Below are 24,575 nucleotides of genomic sequence, written 5' to 3' on the forward strand. Positions count from 1 at the left end.
GTACTAGGCCAACACAAATTTGGGCGCGCGCACTGCGCATTCGAATTTGACATAAAATGAACGTTAATTGAATTAAAAAACTAATAGGAACCAAAATAAGGATTATAATGTCGATCACAAGCAAGCCTTAGATAACTGAGAAATCCATCAATATCATTGTACGTTCGATAGGGTGACGATATTGATAGAGGCAGGATCCTCGATTGATAATTTTGTGACCTGCGACCGATATTGCTAGTTATTTTATTTTGTAACATATCAATTATTGTAAGTTTCAAAATTTTTAAACTTCAAATTTGTATGGAAACTCAATGTTCTTAGTAAACACTGAGGATTGGTTAGAATAAAATATAAATGTACATAAATTAAAATTCAAAACATTGGTATATTTTTTTTTTCTTACTCGAAAATTTTCGAGAACTTTTAATAACGTACCTCAAATTGTTTCTTGTTCATTCGTGATTGTTATACTACTAGGGATCGGGGGGATATTATATCTATCACGTCTCTGGCACGCCCTATCCAGCAATCGACACATGAACTTCTTAAAAAGAGAGAGCAATTGACTACCACCTTGATCTCTCTTTGTCTAACTCTAGCGGACACGTATCGAAGGCTTTTATATTGGGATTGCACAGTCCATACTATATGTCGATGGGTTCTACAGTAGAAATCATCATTGCCTCAAACGCTTGGGCGTGTTGCCTACGATACGGCGTTTGCGATGGGATAATTTATGCTGGATAATTTGGCTTCACGTTTTGGAGGTTCCGCAGTCCGAGGCCTCTATAGTTTATTACAGCAATGCTATTAATTTTATATTATATTGATTACACATCTTTTGCAGTACAGTCTTTGCAGTACAGTCTTATTTATCTCCCGAGCTACAGGGTGTGGCGTAGGTTGCCTACAATGTGGCTCTAAACTCCGTGCTTGCAACTAAGTCTTGAATAATATTTGAATATCATAATGTTAGTGACTTGTAATGATAAAATAATAATATCATGGTTTCCTGTAAGGTAAGGATCTCTAGGATATCTCTAGGGATATTCGGATGGTCGACCAGTTTCCTTGGATGATTTACTGTCCAAATTCTCACATTTCAATCTTGGTTTGTTGGTACCAATGTTGTTGAGAAATAGTTATAAATAATAAAACTTACCGCGATAGTGCACACCGCGAGTGCCCGTGAAAAACGTTAATAACTAATTAACTTGATCTTTCGTCGTGACTCTACTATTTATTTGATGCCGATCATACAGAGATTTATATTTTGGTTGTATGTAGAAGACTGAATTTTTCTACCAATTTCTTCATCACTGCTACGAAAATATCTTTGAAAAAGTTAACAAAAGTATGAATATCGAATAAAATTTGGTTGTTATGACATTTGAGCCGTTTGATAGGGCAGTCGAGGTCTTAACGGTTTCCTTTAGCGTAGCCCAAAACTTCATTCGCTCCTCAAAGAAAGAATACCGAACGTTGAGCTCCACTTCAGGCCCGTTTCCAATTTGAAGATAGTTGTTCTCAGCAGCCGAGTATGGTTTCCATATTGTGCCATTAAGTGCCAAAGTCGTCGGAGTTCTGAAAAATCAATTGTTTAACATACTTGTCTAATGAGTTGAGTAAAATAATGATAATTTGTTGTTTAGTAATAGTTTACCCATTGGTCACAAAGGAGGTCCACAACTGAACCATGATGTCGACCATTTCTAAATCTTTTTTGGATGTGGTTTTGTTGATATTTAGTCCGGCAAACTGTAACTCAGGTGCAAATATGTAAAAGGTATCGTCACCGTGAGCTACACCCAAATCTGTCGTTGTGTTGTGAAACAAGTAGGAGTTGGTGAAAGTGCCCTGATAATTGAAAGTGTAGAAGTACTGTGGATTCTTTGCCAGAGAATGTTGCTGTAGAAGTGCATCGTAGGCCGGGTATCGAAACATGCCGTCACCGAAGGCATGCGTGATGTTAGCGAGTATCTGTGGAGGGGTGAAATCATCGAAAAGGATCCAAAATACTTTAATATATATATTACAAAGACATCTCGCTGCTGCCACCACCGCTGCCGTGTCAAAAATCCGTAGTTTAATCCTCCACCCTATACACATACCCTTATGGCTATAAAGACTTAACACGAAGATAACATAACACTCAATTAAAACGTAGAAATTATGGATTTGTGACGTGTAAGAGAGTTTCGAGATTCAATGTTTCATTTTTTTCAAGATCCCATGTTAAATCAGAAGTATAAACATTGTTCCGAAGCATCGAATTTATTTTTGCAGTCTATTTTAGTTCATAAGAAAAAAAAATTGAAAAACATTTAAAATTTCATTCGCTTACCGGCACGTGTTAGTATTATCCGAAAAATGTTATATTCATAGGAAATTCTGTTTCTATGATATGAACATATTTCTGATGGGAAATTGAAAAAAATCCAAAATGACAGAAATAACGAATACCTTAACATTAATGGAATTTCAGGCTTCATGTTTCTGATGATGATAGTGTCGAAGGCTTATGCGGAGGATGCTTAAGGTTCCTAGGGAATATCCAATACCGACCTTAAGTCGTGATGGACATTTAGCACATTGGCAATAATATTTGCATCACGATATGAGAAACTGAAGCATCCCTTTCGACTCGGGAGTAAATGCCCAAAATCACAGATTAATTTGTTTTGCCTAATATCACAGCAAGCAAGTGTTTCTTGATTTTTTGGAATTACTTACGACATTTGTATTGTTGGTTAGATCGTTGTTAAGGTAATATGACTTTATACCATCAACGTAAGAAGTTCCGTTGTCCGGTTGATATGTCAAGCACATAATGAGGGGCAATGCAAAGTCATAGTTCTCCAGAAAATCTCGAAACAGTTCTTTATCGTCGACGAAATCTATAGGTGAACCCAAACAGGAAAAATATGATTTTGGACCAAAAAATTATGTAAGTCTAGGTTTCAAATTTAACTTTCAAATCAAGAAAAATAAAACGATGAATCTATCACATGGCGAATGAAATTTGCAAGAGTGCTGATATCAATTCTGCGTAACTTGGTTTGCAGAGGTCAAGAAGAGAAATCTGATTATACAGTGGAAACAATAAATTCCCGGTATTGGTCCTTCGTTTTCAACTTTCTATATCGAATTATAGAATCAGTACGACAATATGAATGGTACGATTTTGAAATCCCGTCTTCCACATTCGATTCGATATGCTCTAGTTTTAAAAATTTCGAAATCAACTTTTTTCGTAATTTTTAGCCCCCAAAGGACATAATTTTCACCTCCACTGTACATGGTTCCTTCGTCGCGGACAACACCTGAAATCCAAGGCAGGTCACGAATTTTTCCAGCAGCAAAGAGATTCGTGGGACTGTCGATTAGTAGTGCGCCTTCGACATCCGGCTCGTCAGTAGGGCCCCATACCATCCCTGGATATGTGTGCCACTCAAGAAACAACGGTTGCGTGGCGATGATGTCAGTAAAGTCAATGGTTCGCAGGCAGTCGATTAGAGATTCCGACGTGTGGTTGAAACATCCGACGTACTCACCAAGTTGAAAAGCGCGGTTCGCGTAAGCAGCTCTCGGGAAGTGAGCCCACGTTGAGAGAGCTGATCCACTCTGCGTTATGTATTTATGAAAAAGCCCTAATTCAACCCACAGATCGATTATTTTAGATGACTGTTATTATAACTTAGCGTTAGAGTTAATTCATATCAGGTTATTTCGTTGAAATGTTAAGCGGGTAATTTCGTACAAACTAAAATCCGCCTAGATTCATGCAGTTTGGAGTACATTTTAGAGAAATCCGCTTGCATTTGAGTAATTGAGAGTACATTTTATCGATCAATATATCTCGTTGTTCACGATTGTCATGATATGTAACATTTCCAAGAAATGAAACGTCGTGGATAAAAATGAATTCCACTAAAAAAATACGTTAGATTTCCAGGAAATTAGCAACGTCTGTCGACAAATAAAGTACAGAAACCTGTGGAATTATTGCAAACTTGTACACTATAAAAAAAATCCAACGCATCTACGAAGAGTATCTACTTCTATTTCGTATGTAACATTGGTGTATCCTCGTTTATTGTAATGATAAGCTTTGTTGTTTTACCAATTGTTGCATCTGACAGCGTCAAAATATGCACGGACCCACTGCCCGAACTCGCTCCCGCCAATGTGACTCGATCAGGATCGCCGCCAAAGTACTTTATGTTGTTTTGAACCCACTTCAGTGCCAAGACCTGATCCTTGAGTCCCCAATTTCCTGAGGCCACCTCGTCACCGGTGCTCAAAAATCCAAGTGGACCAACACGGTAACTTGGAAGCACCAGTACTATATCTGCATCAAGTAAGTACTCCGGGCCGTATCTATCAGATCTAGCATTTCCAGTCTTAAAACCTCCTCCGTAAATATACACCATCACTGGAAGTAACGCCGAGGTTGTGTTCTCCGGAAGCTGAATTGTACACACGGAATTCAGGAGGGATTATAAATATTGATTCTGATTACAATCTTACGTCAAAGTCTTATTTTCCATGCACGTGTGATAAAAAGAATTATATCTTGCTACCCTGCCAATTACCTGTATTTTGAACAACTAATTTCTGAATGAATTCTGAGTTCGCGAATTATAAAGCACTATAAATATATTATATCATCACTGATGAAATTAGCGCTGAAATAGTTGAGACATTATTGTTTTACGGTTATCCAAATCTTGAAAATTTTTACCATTTTACACGTGAAATTCATGTTCGAGTTCATTAATTGTCTGCTTGCGGCTGAATTACCTCCACGGATTTATTGTTCGTGTTATGTTACTTACAGAGTCTAAATGGAAGTGGTTAAAGTATCTGAATCACCTGCGGTGTATATAAATTTAGCCACAAGCAGTCTTCATCGCCCACAACAATGTCCCCCGAGTTTTGAGGGCACATACTCAAATCCACGGTAGCGTTGCGAGATCCATTCCAGCCATCTGCAGCCACGGGATTTGCAAATCTGTCGTGCAAAGTTTTCTCAACTTTCGTAATCGGTTAAGGCACATTATTACAGAGAAAAATAGCGAAGATATAAAATGAAAGAGAGAAATGAGTGAGCGAAAAATTGTCTGCTTTGTATTGATATTGTACCTGAGATTCCCAATTGGTGGTTGTCCATACGGAATTCCCAAGAACGCAGAAATATTACGATTATGATTAGTTGTTCGAATTATTCCTTGCAGGGTTCCTTGAGGAATCGTCACCACCGGAGCGGCGATATCTTTTGCCTGGACGTGATTTATCGAACAAACACTGATCGTAAGTAAAAATAGTGAGAGTACACCTTTCGCCGAGCAATGGAACAACATCGTGACTACGCGTTGGTGTGTGACCAGGGTAATCTGACGACTGGTGGAATTGCAAATCTTATTCTTAATGTAGGGATAAGTCCTCACATTCGAATGGATTATGTTTTCATTACAGTATCTCTATATACTGCCACTCCATTATCTCATTTTATGGTACCTGTTCTCGAATTATATGACGGAAGAATAAAGTGGAGTGATCACTTGGAGACTCAGACTTCTATTTAAACAAGAGAGTAATATATTGTAACGTTCGATTGTCACACACTCTATGTGCCTAAGGGTTGATGGTATAAACATTACGATTATTAGTCTGCTCTCCAAGGTGTTATATTTTTTATGACAGTCTTGGGAATCAACATATGTTATAGCCGTATTTGCCCAACGGCAACGATAATCACCTTAATGTCGGCTCGACGTAAATTATATTCCAGAAAAACTATTTTACAACGATACGAATTTACAATGTTTTTTAATCTGTCAATGATGTTTTCTGCCAATTGAGACTGCGTATACTTAATCATACGTTCATTGTCAAATGTTCATTAGAGGCTTAAGAGGTGGCGAGATTGTACTCATAATGATTATTTACGTACGGATAATTTGGAACTGCCCATACGACCATGTAGCAAAGATAATTCAAAATCAGCAATACTTGAATGAGAATGATTTAATTTTTCACTTGTCCTTGACTCGCGTCTTTTGAGTTACCTATGAGTGCAAATTCGTTACACAAATTTTATTCAACGATACAACGATCCAACGAATTTTCAAATATACCCTGTAATCGATTCACAGGACGCAGAGACCCGAAAAGCGTGACGCAGCTCAACTAAACATCTAATCCAATGAATTTGCAGATTACAGTGGCAACCGCCAATAGCAGTGCGGAGCTCCGCGATCGCTGGGAAATAGAACGCGGCTGCAATTTCATGTTCCGACAAGTGTTGACTTTTGGGAAAACCTGTTGACCGACTACTGTCTTTTGTTTGACAACAATGGCTTCGACCGAGCATAAGGACTTGGCTGCATTCATAAAGAGTGTTCATAGCAATTTACGAAAAGAATCGCAAATTTATGGCCCAGAAGCTGCTTGGAGAAGACATGTGGCTGAAAGTGAAACATTGCAGGTTAGGGTTGTAACGTTTCAACCCTTTGATTATTATTGTTAGCATGCGAAAAATGATGAGAAATCTTATTTCAGAAATATGCGAAGGCAATGCAAAAGCTAGCAACGAAACACTGGGCGGAGAACGTAGCGGATCCAAAGAAAAATACGAAATGTAGAATAGACTGGGTGAAGTCACAATGTTGGGAATATTTTTTCAGGGGTGGTACAGAATTGTTTTGGGACAGAGAGGTGAATATTAATCGGAAAATAGCGAACGACCAACGCATCAGCGGAATATCAACATATCAAGAATACTCAGATTCTGAAAACGGTAAAACCGGTCTCTCAAACGAAAGGAAGAAGCTGATTTCGGAAGACGGATTAATTTGTTCAAATTCAAAATTGACGTCAGTGGATGACAAAGATACTCCAGATCGGAAACAAAGTCTCAATGAGCATTCTACTATGAAGCAAAATGCAAAATTTGAGAAAAGCATTGAAAACAATTTGCAAATAAGTAACAATGAGCGCGATTCGAGCACCGCACAAGTTTTGCACAGGGAAGGTTCGAAAGTAAAGTTGCTGGACGTGGGAAGTTGTTACAACCCCTTTGCTGATGTAAATTTTTTTGACGTCACTGCTATTGATCTGGCTCCATCTTGCGAAGGAGTATTGCAATGTGACTTTTTGAGAATGCAAATAGGACAGGAAAATATATATTCTGCCGACAAGCAGCGAGTCGAACAACTGACTGTGGAATCTTTTGACACAATTGTGTTCTGCTTGTTGCTAGAATATTTACCATCTCCTGAGCAGAGATACGCTTGTTGCCAAAAGGCTTACAATTTGTTGAAAAGTGGTGGCTTATTGTTGATCATTACTCCAGATTCAAAGCATGTTGGCGCTAACGCGAGATTCATGAAATCCTGGCGCTATGTTTTGTCGAGTCTTGGGTTTATGCGAACAAAGTATGAAAAATTGCCTCATGCTCACTGCCTAGCTTTTAGAAAGTGCTTTTACAAAAGAGTCGCTACCAGATGGGCAAGTTTGCAAAAATTTTCACAAGACGACGAACTTTTTCATTCCGATACTAAGATCTTTATACCACAGGATTTTACCACATGGATTAGGGAAGAGACAGTCGAGTGTGTTTCAGGTGATAAGAAAGCTGATGTTAATTTTTATAATGAATTGCCATATGCATAGCAATAAATATAATTTACTGGCAGTATTGTATTCTTATTTCCTACTACCTCGACGCACTATGTTGTTTCGAAAGAAAGTTTCGAGCCACCACTGATGAGCGAGAAGGCGGATTTTAGATTGGAATTATCGAAAGAATTCATCTTGTTGAAATTCATTAGCGACAGCTTTAAGCCGTCTGTAAAATTCACGGACTTTGATAGATCGGATTATTTTAAAATTATTATATTAAAAAATCTACAAAACGTTTCGGAAAGTAAGAGAGGAAAAAATCGACTAGAAATTGTCGAAACAAAATTTCAGCTGAAATAAAAATTTTCTAACAAAATTCATCAACTGATCGGAATGTGCAAAACAAGCATGAAAAATTATAAAATTTCCTCGAATCTACTAAACAGCAAAGACAGGCTGATCGAAGTGATCGAAATTGCGTGTTTGTCTTATTCAAGGCATGGCGTGAAAAAAAAAAATAATCATCGATAAGTATTTTTTCTAGTTTATCGGCAATTCTATTGGTTGAAAACTAGGGAATCGCAATTCGTGACCTGACCTAACAGAATTTCCCTATTTCTGGATCAATGAACAGCAATATTCAATTCGTTAGTCAGAAGCGCTGTGAAGTAGGTCGTATCCGTCTATCGATTCTCGAGACCACAAAAAATGTCGTAATCGAAAGATCAATTGATACCTATGAGAGCAAGTCTCAATTTTACAATTTTATACAATGTAAGTTACAGTTACTTTTAACCAAATGAATATCAAATTTGCAATTGTGTCAAAATATTTTTACGTACAAATCATTTGCACGAATAACTCGTCGTTAAATTACCGGTAGTCGATATAGTTACAATTTGACTGCATTACGCCAATGACTACTTCCGTAATTTCCTTCTTCCGCTTCTTTACAGTTGACTGTAAACGGTGAGTAAGGTTTCGCTAATTTCAGGATCTCATTGACAATTCTAGAGAACGTATTTCGCATTTCTAAAGTCACTTGAGGAGTTTCCTTCAGCCATGAATCACGGCGATTGATCAATAATGTTATTATCGTATTACTTTCGTTGATTAGGCAACGATTTCAAAGCACGTGTGCCGCCTCAGTGACAACACGCCATTCCTTATTCTCCATGTGCAAAACGTTCCGTAGGATTTTTTCCGTATTTTTTCACAACGAATTTCTATTTTCAGGTCGTCAAGATGTCGTCCCATCTAAACTGGATGATCGTTCGCAACAACAATGCGTTTCTCTTGAAAAAGCGCAACATCAGCAAGCCCTTCTCTACGGTAAGTTGAGCTTACCAGTTTGCGTATACCGTAAGAGAATAATAGACAATTCGACAAATCTTTAAGCAATGCACAGAACTCAATTGGATAATATGCACATTTTAATTAGTTAGAATCAGCAAATTTCACGATTCAAATCTGTAAGGTTATATTCAGCCACGTCACTTCTCGCAAGCCTTTACATTCCGAGGAACCATATGCAGCGCCCTATTTTTCTGTGTAATTAATTTTATGTATGAAGTTATGCTGCGTCTATCTGCAATATGGAGCTAACCAAGCGCGCTAAGAATTTAAAGAAAAAAAAAAAAAAAAAAATTAGTTACGTATGAGTACAAGCGCAAGGTTCACACATCGAAAAAAAATACTTCATGACTATTTAACTACTATATCAAGAATAAACTAAAATTCAGTTACTTCAGCTTTCTCTTGAGATTATCATCGTTCGTGCAAGTGTTTTGAATAATCGATCATAAGCTTGTAGTTCGTATAGCACGACATGACATTACGACGTTAATATTGATGTGGAAAGTTGTAAAAATAATCGCTGAATAGAAATAATGTGTATCAGCTCATCTCCATCCCTCCTTTGTTGTCATTCCATTTGTTCGAGTATATCTATTAGTCATAATCATATAAAAGGTAACAAGCTAGATCGTATTACATCAATTTCTATATTTCGTGTATCAGCGAGTCTTGAGCAGTTTTTTTCAGCATTATCTTAATGAAAAAAAAATTCTAAACCATGATCGATTGATAATTGATTCACTGTGTGTGGAAACTTAGAAAAACTTGCAATTTTGAAAGTTAAATTACTAAATATTAGGTGTACGAACACTTATGCATATGGCATGTACTAAAGTTGAGATGCTTGAATTATTACAGGAGCCAAATAACCTGACAAATCTGAGCAGCTATCGCTACTCAGGTTTGGTCCATCGCAAGAGCGTTGGCATTGTTGATACCCCAGACAAAAAGGGTTTCACTGTTGTTTATAAGAAGGCAAAGGCAGTCAATAAGCCTGCCAAAGCAACCGTTAGACGGACGATGAAGGCTGGTGCTCGTCGCTCGCTGCACAAACTTCGCACTCTTCTTACGGCCAACAAATACAGAGTGGACCTAAATAAGGTAAAATTTCTTCGTCATTTTTACTTTAAAATGCTAAAGTGTAAGAATTCTGCTTTTGGTATGATCGTCTAGTTTGTAGAGAAGAAAGCGAAGCGTCGTGAGAGTCCGATTTTAACTTCACATTTAATTTTATAGGTTGCCCTGCGCCGTGCTTCTGCCGTACTGCGTTCGCAGAAGCCGTTGCCCGCAAAGAAGATTCGTGCTCCGAAAAAGGCCGATTAAATTGTACAAGTCAATAAAAAATTTTAAATAATATTGCCATTCACGTTTTTGTTGTTTAATACTTTTTTATTTTATTTTATTCGTATCCTTGTTATCTGTAAGGGAAAATCTGGGTAAGTCTATGACATTACGCAATTAATACATGTAAAAAAAAATATTTAAAATGCAAATTTTGTTTGTCTAGATGAAGATAATTATCTGGACTTGTCAGGAAATGTCAACAGTCCGTTGTCCGAAGATTGATCAGATTGACTTCGATCTTCCACAGACTAGCGCTTCGCCATAAGATTCAAAAAGTGAGTTCAGAATCTCTACTTATAGTATTATTTGATGTGTGTAAAAACCTTGTATTATTTTTTTTTTTCAATTATAGATCCTGTACTCTGACAGCATTAGTTACATACGCCAAATTATTCATTGGTCAACACTGTCTGCTGAAAAAAGTAAGTTATTGTTATCGAAAGTTTGAATCAGATCATTGCAAAGTAATATATTCTAAGTTTTCAGGCAACAATTGCCATAATATTGTGATGACAAATTTTATCACCAAGATCTATGAATGCCGTGATTTTTACTATTTGCTATCTGATTTCTAACATTTTTATATACCGATGAAATTGTATCATGCAACCTGTTTTTAAATCTTGTTTTTTAATTGCAGGTTTTGCAGAGCAAATCTTCTTTTCACATGAGTCTTCCCTAAGTTTGTTGGATTACTGACTCAAGAAAAACATGACGAATAAAAGTAAGTCACTATGATTGAATTCGCAAATAATCTCTGGATTAGAGAGACTTTAATGTTTTTTATAGTCGCTAATTTTCGTACAGTAGAACTGCCACGATTTACATGATGACACTCAATATCACCAAGATCTATGAATGCCGTGATTTTTACTATTTGCTATCTGATTTTTGGCATTTTTAGATATCGATGAACTTGTACCGTCTAATTTGTTTAAACCTAGTTGTTTTTTAATTACAGGCTCAGAGGAGCAAACTTTCTCACATGGGTGTTGACTAAGTTTTCTTCGATTACTGACTCAGGAAGAACATTATGAATGAACGTAAGTCGCTATGATTGGAATAGCAAATAGTTTCTGGATTACGAGAGAATTTAATATTTCTTATAGTCGTACGATTCACATGATGACGCTCTATATCACCAAGATCTATGAATGCCGTGATTTTTTCTATTTGCTATCTGATTTCAGGCATCACTAAATACCCGTGACACTAACATGTAACATGTGTAAAAGTTGTTATTTTTTCAATTGCAGGCTGTACAAGATGCACTGTTGCGCATAAAAATTCGTCATCAGTTAACTTTTATCGGATCACTGGCTAAACAGCAAGACCGTCATTTAATATGAGTAAGTTGCTACAATTGAAATTCAAACTAGTCTTTTTGTTCGAGGGAAATGAAATTCCTTTATTGTCGAGACGCCAAAGCAATCAGAATTTAATATGATGATACACTTTACCACCAAGATCTATGAATGCCGTGATTATTACTATTTGCTATCTGATATCATTACAGTAATAATAGCGCCATCAAGCCCGTAAATTCGATTAATCTTGAACCTGCTCTTATTTTTTTTTTTGCAGATCTGTGATTTCATCATGTGATCAAATACTGCTGTCGGATCAGTATTGGAACCACGAGAAAAGAGTGAGTTATTGTTAGCAGTGAAATCACAAGTAGCTGAAACTACAAGACTATAAAGCTCGGGATTGTTAATCGTCGTGACTTTGATGTTATGCTAGTTTTGTAATGTTTTTATCAAAGAAACGAGTCCATTTTGAAGTTCTGATGCACATTGTGACGATATTAAGAGTGCCATTAGAGATTTTGCTATAATTTTGGAAATAAAATTTACATACCTTCTTTTTTATGGTTTACCTGTTGCCGCGATTGTAGTTGATTGTAGATAATAGAAATGTAGTAAAATAGTACTAAAGTATTTCTCCCAGTGACACGCGGAACCACCAAGACGCATGAATGTCATGATTCTTTTTATTTGTTATCTAATTCAAAAATACATTTTATTTAACGTACACGACTTTTATATATGATGTCTTAAGCACATCGTGTGTTTCATTTAACATTGGATGGTTTTGTCGAATTTTAAAAGTTTTAATTAATGTAGAATTGAAAATACATCATAATTTTTTTTTTTATTGTCCATTTCGAAATAAAACAGTTATACAAAAGAATTATCTACCTGGTTTTATGATTATCCCTGTCGAATTTAGTCTTTACGATCAACAACTTTTCATTTTTAGTTGAGAATTTGAAAGCTTTAGCTTTTCGATGTTAGTGATTCCTATCCCAGAATAATTCGAGTAAATAAAACGTAAGTTGTGGGTCTTAGAAATTTATGCGGACTTCTATTGCAAACTATTTATACTTCGTTTCGGTTATAAAAATGTATAGTCCATCCATTTTTAATATTTGTAAATCTCGTAACGCTTAAATTTAATAGACAATGTATAAAAATATTTAATCTCACGTAAAATTTGATGAAAAAAACTATAAATAGATCACCTTCATCATCTAACATTATCATAGTAACAATTCGATGTAAAAAATAAATGCTTTGGTGCATCATTGGTTCGATAGTTGTTTAAAAAAATTACGTCGAATAGAAGTAAGGTTTTTTGATAGTCAAACTCAGATGATTGTAAAAGTTCATACGCAATTAATACTTGCATTTCTGAGAAAAACGTATGTACCTATTCGTATAATCGATTGATCAAAATTCTTCGGCAGAATACAGTATCTGTGTAAAGTGAATTTAAGAATATAAACTTGAACGAAAACATTGAACATTCGAATGAATAGAATCGTCGATAAAATAATTAAATCGCATAATATAACAATAACATTTTAACAAGTGTATAATATTGTAAAATTTAAACTCTTTGATCACAGATTTAAGTCAGATTTTGGAAGGCTGAACTCCATGATATTTCTCCATGTGATAGCGATAAGACGCTAAGTGTTTGTAAGTCTTACGACAATCGTCGCAATTGTATCTTGTTTTAACCGAATGATTAATTTGAATGTGTCTCTGGAGACTCGACATACGTCTGTAAAGTTTTGGGCAACTGTGGCATGGATATGGTCTCCAATTGTCGTGCGTTAATACGTGTGCATACAGGTATGATTTAAGTCCAAATTGTTTCTTACATATGTCGCATTCGTACGGTTTTCTCGCGTCGTGAATTGAGCAATGACGACGCAAATCGCTGGCACGTATAAAAGACTTGTCACAAATTTTGCAGGTGAAGTTTTCAACCTCTGGTGTTTTGTTGCGTTCAACATTTCGATGGTTTGTTCTTGTCGTTGATGCTCCATTGTGTTTATTTAACATGTGTCGCTTCAGGCTTGACGTTGTAGTGAAACCTTGGTTACACGGTTTGCAGTAATGAGGTTTATGATCGGAATGACTTGCCTTTTTATGTCTTCCCACATGTGACAATTGTGTAAATCGTTTGTCACAAATAGGGCATGGGAAACGTCGTTTTAGGTTCGGTTTAGAAGATTGAGACTTAAGCTTCTCGTCATCTTCCTTAAAGATTTCAATGTGTAAAAATTCAATGTGCACTTCCATACTTGATTTTTCTTTAAAACGTTCACCACAAATATCACACTTGTATAATTTTTTAGATTCTTTGGTATTTACGTTTTCCCCATTTGGAGAATTCTTTGATTTATTATCTATTTTAGATTTTTTCCCATCTTTTTTTTGATTCTTTGATGCTAACTGTGAATCCTGGGTAAATTTAGTCTGTTTGATCAAACATTTGTTCAGGCTTTCTAGACTATGTGTTTCAATATGCCGTCTCAGGGTTGATTTGCTTTTGTATGTTCTGTCGCACTTGTCGCAAGAATGTATTTTCGATTCATGCGATCGTAAATGTTGTTGTAAATATTGTTTCAACTTGAATTTCTTTCCACATGTATCACATTTGTGACGATTGGACGCATTATGAGTTTTCACGTGTCGAGTCAATAATGACTTGTATTGAAATGGTTTTTTGCAGATTTGGCAAGTGAGATTTTCTTTGATTTGCGCCTTATACTTTCGATGTTTTTTCGTCTCACCTTTACTCAGTTCGGATTGAACAAGGGCTGGTGATTTCGTATGTTCCGTTGGTACTTCTTGAACATTGATAAGATTCTTGTCATCATATGCATGTCGAACATCAACAAAATCCCACGGTAATGCGTATCCATTATATCTGGTCGATTGCATGAGTGTGTTTTCATTCAAAGTTTCAAGTTCTACAGATTCTGTTTTCAAACGTAGACTCAGCTGAAAATTTCCACCATTTTGTTAATACTTTTCGGATATGAAAATTAGGACGCATCTTTAATTCAATTCATATTCAATATCGATTTTAGCTAGTACTTTTAAGAATACAAAAAATGATTTTATAGCTAACAGAAGTATGCAAAAAATATTTTATGCATGATTATAAATAAGAGGTTGAAGTTGGTAACATTAACGTAACGAAACATTAAAAAAATATCATTACTTTTGGGTCGGCACTCAAATGGACTGGAATAAATTCAAAAGCGGTTGATGATTAACTTATAAGTCGTTACTATAATTAAGCCACAGCCAAGCTACAGCATGCAAATCATCTAGTTTTTTTGAACCTCTTTATGTCTCTGAATCCATGTATCAGTTTGAAAAATTTGACTCCTAAAAAATGCTCACCTCAGATATTATACTATGAGAAGTTAATAACGTTATTTCAATAATACGAAAAAGGCAGAAAGTTTTTTAAGCTACTGCGACTCAATATTGAAAATAAGAAATTTCATATTGATGCACTGTACTCACTTCTGTGCTTGTTTTCGAATGAAGTTCAGCCAAAGATGTTGAATTACATGTTTGAGAATCTTCATATTTCAATGCTTCTTGATTATGCCAATGTTTAAGGGGGATAGGTGGAACTAAAAATTCGAGATGGCAAGAATGAGCAGTGTTCCAAAGATTTTGGCTGCTATCTTGCACTTTTGGAAATTCTTCTTTACATTCAATTTTTACACCGCACGATTGGTTGTAATCAAACGTCAAGTAGGATTCCAAACTATCATAGGCCTCAGTTTTAATGTCGTAGCAGTTTTCAATCCCCGGTTCTTTTTTAACAAATTTGCAGAGTTCCATAGTGACTTATTCGTTTTCTTCAACCCTCTAGTTTTAGACTTCAAATTATTCCTCAAGCATGCCTTAAACCTGATGCAAACATATGGAAAAAGAAAAGAAAATAGGTTCATGAATTTCAATCTGTAATTATAGCTCATCAACAACATTAGGCAAACAATTTTTAGGTACAGCCTTATCAAGTTTCTTAGAGAATATTTTTAAACAATAATCGAGTCACACTAATAATTACTTAATAATTGAATATAGATTGAAACTAAGAATTGGATGTATGATTGGAGTAAACAATTTAAAAAATAACGTTATAAAAATCACAGGCGTACCGTTATTGTAATATGTAGTTATCAATGTCGCGTTTGATAACTGTTGTTTGCATAAAAAATTATCGCGGAATTTATTTTCACTAGAATAGAGCAATAGAAAGCCTAAAATAATATAACATAACCTGTCTATACATGAAAAGTTGTTGGGTTGCGTTGAACATGTGTATGCAACCTGTGGATTGTGTACAAGTTCCGAGTGATCGGAAAGTCAAACGGTCGAACATAACCTAAGAATTTTGTTTGTTTACGTATCTGAGATTCTGAATTCCCGAGTTAGCAAAGGTCGGATTGGATCTTATTACGTAATATATTATCGATGATAAAAAAGGGTTTACCATGTATAAGAGGTGGATCTTGATTGGTCCAACTCCGATTGTCAACTTTTCAGCAGTAATATTATCGACAGAATAAAGTTAATAGTATAAAAGGTGCATCCTGATTGGTCCAACTACGTTTGTCAACTGTTTACCGGTGATATTATCGACAGAATAAGGTGAAGGATATAAAAGATGCATGCTGATTGGTCCAACTACGTTTGTCAACTGTTTACTGATAATATGATTTAAACACAACAGTTTCGTCTACTTTTCAGCGATTTGATAATCTATTTGAATATATTTTTTAAGCAGCTCTTGCCGGAAGAATGTAACTATTTTCCGGAATTATATCCCGATGACAATTCCGTTTAAATAAAAAAAAAAGTTGTTTCCCCGCAAAACCACTTCAAAAATTATAGTACTTCGCAAGGTAGACTGACTTTGTATTGCTTGGTACTTTCGTTATTTTTTCTATTTTGTAATCAGGGGGTGTTCATGAATTACATCAAGTATTTTTTGAGCTCCCGGGTTCTTAAAGTATTTTTCTTTGCAATAGTCTTTTCAGCTGAAGAAGTTTCTTCAAAATTCAAACGTCTGCTGTAGTAAGCGCTATTTCCTTACTTTCATAAATTGTTGAATACAAAAATGATAATTCGTTTTATTACATCGTTCAGGTAAAAAAGCAGACAATTATTCATGGAAAAGAAAAAAGTAGCACCAATGGCGATTGTTCGCCCCAAACTATTATTCTTCAGGTCAAACTAGCGCGCTTATGAGATTGTCTCGAGAATTTAAGTTACAGATCATATTTCACTACTTTACGTGAGTTGTATCGTGTAGTTTTATGTACATTTTACTGCGTTATAAATTACACTCGCATCTACGTGATTGAGATGACTAAAGATTTGATTGAACATACGTTAATATTTTCGTTTTAAAAATATCAAAAAGTTGTATCAAAACAAATAGAGCTTGTCGTTGAGTTAACAGTTCAATAGTTGAAACAGGCAATGAATTTTGTTGTTACTAAAATCTTTTGCATTAAACGAACATTAGACTTGTTCAAGAGCACGCAACGTATTCTTCGTATGATATCATTTATAATTCCGTTGACTCAAAATTTCGAGGGATTTAGCCGATATTTAGTGGTCTAAACCCGAATACTTATTATCGTTAATACTGTTTACGCGGAGCTATATAAATTTTAAACACGTGTCAATAGTTTTTGTTCATTTGTAGTCTATGTCAATTTCAATGATATGAACTTAGGTATTATGCTTTCTTCGTTTGAACTAGGTTTGATGTCATATTCGTATTATGTTATCCGTATCTCGGTTCTCAGTCGACTACCCGGCTTTATAAGTATCTCTGAAGCTACTTCCTTAGTGAGAGAGTTCGCCACCTAGTGGCAGTTTATAGTACTAGTATAATGATGTTGACGACGAATATATTCTCTACTTGTTTGCAATCATGTCTTGTCTCTTCCACCTCGTAACCAATTAGTACAACTGATTTAACCAGTCACGCCAAACAAGCTCCGGTTAGATCAACAAAGTATGACATTCAATCGATGTAAATTTTTTGTTGGCTAAATTCATGTACTTACTTTACTTGAAGTATCTAATTGTTTCTGCCAACGAGCCTGCGATTTGGAGGAACAACACATAAATTTCAAATGAAATAATATTTAGTTGGCTCACTCGGTCACGAGAAGAAAGGCTCTTGTTGAATCAAGGAATGCGTTTGATTAAATCCTTTTTGACAAACTGACTAAATCGAAATTGTTGTATCGATGTCATCGTATTTGGAATAAATAAGGGATACTAGATCGAAGTGAATGGAATCTAATAAAATCTATTTTGTTGGTTAAAAAATCCCTTTCCCTCCGTTTATAGAAGAGAAATAAAATAAAATTGTAGTCCTGTAGCAAATATGAGGATGAAATGTTGTGAAAGATATTTTTCGTTATAATTTAAATAAATTGTGGAGTTTCATTTGTCTATTCGATCATTTATTTCACCCACCTTTTCTGCGAATTTGACGATGTGATTTATTTGATTCGAAGAAAAAATTGTTTCGCTGATGCATATTCAGTATAAAGTCAACGATCCCTTTCTCTTTTTGATACGTGCGTAGTAATAGAAATTATGGCCTTTTTAGTACTATTTGCATCGAAAATAGGAGTAAAAAGATTCCAACAGCAACATGTTTCGCATGATTATAAGTCTGAAGAAAGTGGAGGAGGTCGAAAAAGTGGGAGGCCACGGTGGTCACGTGCATCTGGCAATCAGGTGTCTTGGGAGAGCGGTGTGAAAGACTTTTGACGTGATTTTCAGAGTTTTGCTGCGTTTAGGGAAAATTCCTTTTGACATGTATTAAATACCATAAGATGAAATTCTGGCAATATGCAACTGTTCAAAAAAGATCTTATGGATAATTAAGTTCTCACTAATATTATTTCCAACGATTTCCAACTTTATCTTGGAAAAGTTTGCGAAATTTGAAATGGGAAAGATGGTTTTACTATGGTTAGGAAAGTACTCATATTTTTTCGTCGATTTCAGTCCATTGACTGCTAAAATATTTATAGTCATCCTTGTAATGAAAACTTTTCTCGTCGAGCGGAAAAAATTCTTACCGTATAAGGTACTCCTGCGGTTGTTATATCCTTGAGACGAAAAATGACATAACCGAGCGTTGGAAGATTTTATTCTTGGCGAACCTTGAGAATATTGAGTTTATAAAAATATTCTGATTGCATACGTATAGTAAATTCCCGGCTGAGCAGTACGGGTGAAAAAAATTTTGAAAATAGGTCAGTATACAATATTATGTAGCCGTGTTTCGTCCTTCTTGTATAATTAATGTGACGGAATGCCCTGATGGCATTCGTTGATTGGCCATTTTTGTCGAATTCATTTATCACGTTTCCAGGAAACTTTTCCACAGTTTCGTAACTGAATTAGTTTACTGCTAGTTCTCACGCATTTGAATACGACATACTTTTAGCTTACTTGCTGTATCTAAGACGAAATGTACAATAAAACATATATAATCGTTGCAGCGGGTAAATCTACTCGTACATAGAAGTACGTCAGGCCATCCGGTTTGAATTCAGGTTCTTACATAAACGGACGAAACATAAATAAACTATAAAAAGACAAACGTTCCGTAGGCGATACTCTGGTATCTTTTTTTCTGCAGAACACCGTCTGGTGATTGGTGGGATCGGGCAGAAAATATTCCCCAAGTCGTAAATTATGATTTTTATTCACTTTAGAGAGGGTCAGTGTGTTTATGATTAAAGACTTTTTGGTAAATTTTTTCATTAGACTTAAATACATCCCGGATTTGAAGTTTAAATTATTCCATCGTACGAGAAATAATTTATATAAATGAATATATTGAAGATTCTTTTAAACTTAATAGTAAAAAATGAGCAGCAAACTCGTAACTTATTTCGTTAGCTTAAATTTATGGAATCCTGCACAGCATGTGGAAATTGACTTTTTGACTTTTTGATCTATTTCAGAGTACATTGAAATCGGACAGTCCGTGTTGGAAAAATTACTTAACAAAGAATTTAGACGAGGTAAAATCAACGTTTTAAAAGTGAAACTGAAATTCAGTGATTGTAAGTAGAATTTTAATATCAGAACCTATCTCTGTAATATCGTAAAAAATAATAAATCGTGAAAGGAAGAAAGTTTTTTTACAAACAACTCTCGAAACATTACGCTAGAAAGTTTTTTTTTTTTTTTTTAATTTTTATGCACTAATACAGTGATTTTTTTTTCAATTTCGATAAGTTCGCAGGGCTTATTTGGTTTGCTAATGGATTCTTTACTAATTATTTGAAACGATTGTTTAATAATTTTATAGTACATGTTTCCAAGTCGAGCCTCAGTTAATTAATTATAACCCGTAATAGTTCTATATATAAAACGTTATTGGGATCAAACGATGCTTCAATTTCATTAACGAACAATAAAAGGAATAATAATTATTTACCTTGAAAGAAATGATACAATAATTCAATTATTATAAATTAGTTATGAATAAAAATCTGACCATTTTTTAAGTTGAAATTCGGAGAAAACGAAGACATTGTTTTACTCAACTATATTCAACTCGATGGACTTCAGTCAGAACTTTTTTTAAACTTTAGTTAGATAATTTATCTTTTGCTTACAGACTTTATGTTCAATTAACCGGACACTCGAGTGGGAAAGTCCGTGTTTAAATTGACCAAATGATTTGCGTGCATCAGACTATTTTAATTCGTATTATTACTTAACATCCGATAACGGATTCAGGATTTTTGGTAATTAAATCATTGAAAAATGACGAATAATATTGAAAAAAAGTTTGATTAGTATTATTGCAGATATCGTCAGTAAATATTCGGATGAGAAACATCTCTAGGGCGAAGTTTGTTTTGGAATTAGATGATAAGTACGTGTCCACAAAACCGGTTACATAAGCGAAAGAAAATATCGATTGTGTGGTCATTTTATCTTCAAATAGATGCATGTAGTTTTGCACATTAGCCACTCGGTTATGATAATAAACTTATAATATTGTTTCCTATTTCTCTGAAATCCCGTAGGTGCGTGGTATATATATATATATATATATATATATATGTACGACTAAGAGACTAGTAATGGTATTACTCATCGAATATAAGAAGCATGAATTGACGTAAACATTGGTTAGACAGATAATCACCAGGTTGGATTTTCAGAACTTATTATGCAATGTCCTAGCGATTGGTTAGTGGTGTTTAACTCATTTTTTTGCGCGGACGTAAACTGGAATTTACCATACAAATATAAATGCTAATAGATTTTCTAGGTAGGTGTGCGTGGCCCGAAGCTATGATCAATTTCAGGATAAGTCTCTAAGGACCTTCTTCTGTATTTTGAATGCGAATTTTTTTAAAATTGAATATTAATATATTCTCTCAATTCATATGCGTGTCGCAAGTTCAAATAAATGATAAATCACTATTTTGCAAGGATAATAGGCCTAGTCATTGTGTCTAGTATTCCGTATATTTCAAGGTCTAGGTTGAAGTAGACTATCTATATACCGTGTGTCCATGACGAAAGTACGCTCCTTATGCACGTTCGTCAAATCGTTCGAATTTTATTCGCCGATAGTTACAGCCTGATTGAGTAGTCGACGCAATACCAATCGCGAGTGTCAGAAAATGTCCCTAGAAATTTTCTGACAGTCACGATTGGTATTGGTAGAGCTGACGGTGGGCTTCTAGGGACATTTTGTGAGAGTCGCGATTGGTATTAGTACAGCTAATAGTGGGCTCCTAGGAAAATTTTGTGAGAGTCGCAATTGGCATTAGTACAGCTAATAGTGGGCTCCTAGGGACATTTTCTGAGAGTCGCGATTGGTATTGGTAAAGCTGACGGTGGGCTTCTAGGGATATTTTCTGACAGTCGTGATTGGTATTGCATCGGCTATTCAATCAGGCGGTAACTTTCGGCCAATAAAATTCGAACGTTTTGACGCATGCGCAAAAGGTGCGCACTTTCGTCCTATTCATGAAGCAGACTTTTCCGTTTAATGAATATCATGACCTGTTACAACCGACTAACAAATTTTTGTCACTTGTATAAAACAAGAAACGACCATACGAAAAACCCGTCTAAAATTCCATCAAATTGCTATTCGAGAATAATTTTTGCAGCGATTATTTTGTTAAAAGAAATGAAACTCACCTATGTTTTACGGAGTTGGTATATTTTTTTCTTTTGTTTGTATCATTTCGTGAATGTTTAGTTGAGAAATGAGTGAATTAATCGATGGTCATCCTTTGATCTTAATTTGTAACTGATAACACTTCAAAGGTGTGGAGAATCTAGTTCACCTCGCTCGCAGATATCGCGATTAGCATATTTTGTGTACTTCGTAAGTTGGTGAAAATATGTATATGCCTGAATTTTTGTAGGTGGGTACATAACAATCTTTGAAGGATTTGGAATAAATTATATCCTAATATACAAGTTAATGTATATTTTTTCCACGAATTAAGACATAGTTAGTCAATTCCTTGTAATTGTCTCTTTTTATACGCTGATATTAATCAATTTCGTCAAACGATTGACAGCTGCAGACTATGAGTAATGTCTCGCGTTCTAAAGCAAGATGACGCATGAGACATTCATAATTCATACGTCGCCCCGGGTGGCTGGTTGGACATATTTAAACGTTAACAACAAATCTTAGAAATCACATTCAATTTCTAAATAAAAAATCAACCAGGCGTAAAGTCGATTGATATACTTCCTCCTAGATTCACCTCGACTCGATACACAGATACATAGTAGCGTAAAAAAGACCGTTTCCAATAATGGTAATATACTTAATCCTCGCTGTAAATGGCAAACGTCATTCTTGAATCGTGTGAAATAATGCTAGAGGTCTTATAATTAGCATTTTGGTTCAGCGATGATTGCAGAATGGAAAAATAATGATATTCTTGGTAAGCAATTGAGATGCAGAAAAGTAGAGAAATAAATTCATCAACACCGTAAAATTATCATTAGATGTATACATGTCGTCTAATATGGTATAATTCACTGTAATGACATCAGTGTAAAATGAAACGGTAATTTTTCTATTCGACAAAGTACAACAATCGAATTATATGATTATCAGGATGTCGATGACTGTGCAATACCCGTAACCCCATCCAATGTTTTTAAAATGTCGAAGATTACGAAGAACGACACATATATACACCTTCATTGTCTCATTAGTATGCTAAAAGTTAGAGTAAACAAGATATGTGCCATGAAAGAGTTGGTCAAATACACGAAGAATGGCCAAGAGTTCAGGGAATTCGGACTCTGGATGCTCGTTGGGTATAAAATCTCGGACGCACCGCTCTCTCAGCATCAGTTAGCCGTTCTGTCTGGACCGCATCGCGTCTGTAACCATGAAGGTAAATAGAGATTTGCAGTATAGAATTAATTAATTATTCATTAGTTAGACAGATTACGAAACTTCTGTAAAAATTTCTTTCGTGTTTCGAATTCGCCCTAAAGTGCTGAATTGCTTGGTTAGAATTTAACATTACAATTGCGTTCACACATTCGCGAGTTTAGATAAACGTGAAATGTTTCTAGTTTTTTGAAATTTCCAAAGAATAAAAATATCTCAGTGCAATTTAATAATCGCATTTAGGATGATGTTCATTGATCAATTTATAAATGTTTAGTCAGACTGTACGTTCTGAATCATGTGACAAAATTTGCTCGCTTTGGTCGCTTGTTTTGTTTACCGGATCCCTATAAATCCGAGAAAATTATTCGCTATATAGTGCATGACTTAAGTACCGACGAGAAAACGAATTTATTAAAATTTTCTCCCAATTAAAAACCAGGTTGCCATTTTTCTATTGATCGTTGTGGCTTGTGCCGTTACTGCAAAGCCTGGAGGGTACACGACAAAGTATGATAACATCGACTTGGACAGTATCCTGAACAGCAGACGTCTTCTTGATAACTATGTTAATTGTCTTTTGGATGCCGGAAATTGTACACCGGACGGCAAAGAATTGAAGAGTGAGTGAAATTGAATATTATCAAATGATTTTCACATCGAATTGACGGTGATTATTTCACAAGCGAAAGAAAGTAAGTCTAAGGTCATTCTCGTTACGAAAACTTTCGCTTTTTACAGAAATCCTGCCTGACGCCCTGAAAAATGAGTGTAAAGACTGCAGCCAGAATCAGAGACTTGGCTCGGAGAAGGTTATCCGGTTCTTGGTGAACAAGGTAAGTTCATGTCGCCACTCACCGATCGCCCTTGATATTAATCAGACATTCGGGCGAAATCTGTAACCTCGTGACTTACGATAATATTCAAATTTTTGCGATTCGTCCAAGAGAAATGTAGCCTGCGATAGAAATTCTTGTATAACTTGACCAATTCAAATTCTCACTATCCAACTATCTTCGCATAAATTACTCGTGTATTCCAATTTATTGGTTTCACGTTTGAAGTTTTTTTTTCAATTCGTTAATAAATCCAAATTCATCTAATTATGCACCGACGAATAATTACTACAGATCAACCAAACAGGAAGGAGCCTGTTTAAAAAATATTACAGAGTTCAGATTACGTTCTTAGATATTTCTCCTTGTTTTTATCCATGCATAAATATAATATATTATGTTAGTTTTAATATATTTCTTCCGTTTTACAGCGTCCTGATGCGTGGGACAAACTGGCTACGAAATACGATCCCGAAAATGAATACAAAAAGAAGTTTCAGACTGAAGCAGAAAAAGCTGGAATCAAACTGTGAACGTGACTAAGAAGTAATCTGTTTTCGTCTTTTTTTTTTGTTTTTTTTTTTTAATACGAATTTGTTATTATATTTCTCCCAGATGTGACAAGTTGTTAAATATATACACCAAATTTAC

General features: G+C 35.2%; 5 protein-coding genes across 8 annotated transcripts; 3 read left to right on the top strand and 2 right to left on the bottom strand.

Annotated features, from left to right (window-relative positions):
- Positions 1-1,259: 1,259 nt before the first annotated feature.
- On the bottom strand, positions 1,260-5,386 carry LOC124414182 (esterase E4-like). The gene is made up of 7 exons (XM_046895149.1): positions 5,146-5,386; positions 4,876-5,014; positions 4,124-4,469; positions 3,288-3,650; positions 2,734-2,897; positions 1,664-1,980; positions 1,260-1,584 (listed from the first exon to the last, which is right to left on the bottom strand). Exons 1-7 carry the CDS (start codon positions 5,361-5,363, stop codon positions 1,323-1,325), a joined length of 1,809 nt encoding a protein of 602 aa, XP_046751105.1. The 5' UTR covers positions 5,364-5,386; the 3' UTR covers positions 1,260-1,322.
- On the top strand, positions 3,501-24,575 carry LOC124414187 (ejaculatory bulb-specific protein 3-like). The gene is made up of 6 exons (XM_046895162.1): positions 3,501-3,531; positions 16,435-16,439; positions 23,051-23,089; positions 23,531-23,711; positions 23,830-23,924; positions 24,356-24,575. Exons 3-6 carry the CDS (start codon positions 23,084-23,086, stop codon positions 24,455-24,457), a joined length of 384 nt encoding a protein of 127 aa, XP_046751118.1. The 5' UTR covers positions 3,501-3,531; positions 16,435-16,439; positions 23,051-23,083; the 3' UTR covers positions 24,458-24,575.
- LOC124413830 (S-adenosylmethionine sensor upstream of mTORC1) lies at positions 6,259-7,692 on the top strand. Its single transcript, XM_046894616.1, has 2 exons — positions 6,259-6,490; positions 6,565-7,692. Exons 1-2 carry the CDS (start codon positions 6,359-6,361, stop codon positions 7,675-7,677), a joined length of 1,245 nt encoding a protein of 414 aa, XP_046750572.1. The 5' UTR covers positions 6,259-6,358; the 3' UTR covers positions 7,678-7,692.
- Positions 8,482-10,336, top strand: LOC124414186 (60S ribosomal protein L28). The gene is made up of 4 exons (XM_046895161.1): positions 8,482-8,595; positions 8,863-8,958; positions 9,841-10,083; positions 10,219-10,336. Exons 2-4 carry the CDS (start codon positions 8,872-8,874, stop codon positions 10,303-10,305), a joined length of 417 nt encoding a protein of 138 aa, XP_046751117.1. The 5' UTR covers positions 8,482-8,595; positions 8,863-8,871; the 3' UTR covers positions 10,306-10,336.
- LOC124414183 (zinc finger protein 267-like) lies at positions 11,909-16,254 on the bottom strand. Of its 4 annotated transcripts, none has more exons than XM_046895153.1 (3): positions 16,141-16,254; positions 15,159-15,554; positions 11,909-14,624 (listed from the first exon to the last, which is right to left on the bottom strand). In XM_046895153.1, exons 2-3 carry the CDS (start codon positions 15,483-15,485, stop codon positions 13,245-13,247), a joined length of 1,707 nt encoding a protein of 568 aa, XP_046751109.1. In that variant the 5' UTR covers positions 15,486-15,554; positions 16,141-16,254; the 3' UTR covers positions 11,909-13,244. The 4 variants fall into 4 exon arrangements, with proteins under 4 accessions (XP_046751109.1, XP_046751106.1, XP_046751108.1 ...); XM_046895150.1 differs by lacking the exon at positions 16,141-16,254 and adding an exon at positions 15,938-16,076; XM_046895152.1 differs by lacking the exon at positions 16,141-16,254 and adding an exon at positions 15,928-16,067.

The sequence above is a fragment of the Diprion similis genome, chromosome 13 (assembly GCF_021155765.1).
Source record: "Diprion similis isolate iyDipSimi1 chromosome 13, iyDipSimi1.1, whole genome shotgun sequence".
In the NCBI taxonomy this organism is placed as follows: domain Eukaryota; kingdom Metazoa; phylum Arthropoda; class Insecta; order Hymenoptera; family Diprionidae; genus Diprion; species Diprion similis.

What these genes read in the sequence shown, in the direction of transcription:
- LOC124414182 (XM_046895149.1), bottom strand. Translation starts at nt 5,363, where the DNA reads ATGTTGTTCCATTGCTCGGCGAAAGGTGTACTCTCACTATTTTTACTT. An exon ending in GCTGTCAGATGCAACAATTG is followed by an intron (nt 3,651 to 4,123) that starts GTAAAACAACAA and finishes GGGTTGAATTAG; the next exon opens with GGCTTTTTCATAAATACATA. An exon ending in ACCTCCTTTGTGACCAATGG is followed by an intron (nt 1,585 to 1,663) that starts GTAAACTATTAC and finishes TTGATTTTTCAG; the next exon opens with AACTCCGACGACTTTGGCAC.
- LOC124413830 (XM_046894616.1), top strand. Translation starts at nt 6,359, where the DNA reads ATGGCTTCGACCGAGCATAAGGACTTGGCTGCATTCATAAAGAGTGTT. An exon ending in CTGAAAGTGAAACATTGCAG is followed by an intron (nt 6,491 to 6,564) that starts GTTAGGGTTGTA and finishes ATCTTATTTCAG; the next exon opens with AAATATGCGAAGGCAATGCA.
- LOC124414186 (XM_046895161.1), top strand. Translation starts at nt 8,872, where the DNA reads ATGTCGTCCCATCTAAACTGGATGATCGTTCGCAACAACAATGCGTTT. An exon ending in TCAGCAAGCCCTTCTCTACG is followed by an intron (nt 8,959 to 9,840) that starts GTAAGTTGAGCT and finishes GAATTATTACAG; the next exon opens with GAGCCAAATAACCTGACAAA. An exon ending in ACAGAGTGGACCTAAATAAG is followed by an intron (nt 10,084 to 10,218) that starts GTAAAATTTCTT and finishes TTAATTTTATAG; the next exon opens with GTTGCCCTGCGCCGTGCTTC.
- LOC124414183 (XM_046895153.1), bottom strand. Translation starts at nt 15,485, where the DNA reads ATGGAACTCTGCAAATTTGTTAAAAAAGAACCGGGGATTGAAAACTGC. An exon ending in ATTCGAAAACAAGCACAGAA is followed by an intron (nt 14,625 to 15,158) that starts GTGAGTACAGTG and finishes GGAAATTTTCAG; the next exon opens with CTGAGTCTACGTTTGAAAAC.
- LOC124414187 (XM_046895162.1), top strand. An exon ending in GGACGGCAAAGAATTGAAGA is followed by an intron (nt 23,712 to 23,829) that starts GTGAGTGAAATT and finishes CGCTTTTTACAG; the next exon opens with AAATCCTGCCTGACGCCCTG. An exon ending in TCCGGTTCTTGGTGAACAAG is followed by an intron (nt 23,925 to 24,355) that starts GTAAGTTCATGT and finishes TCCGTTTTACAG; the next exon opens with CGTCCTGATGCGTGGGACAA.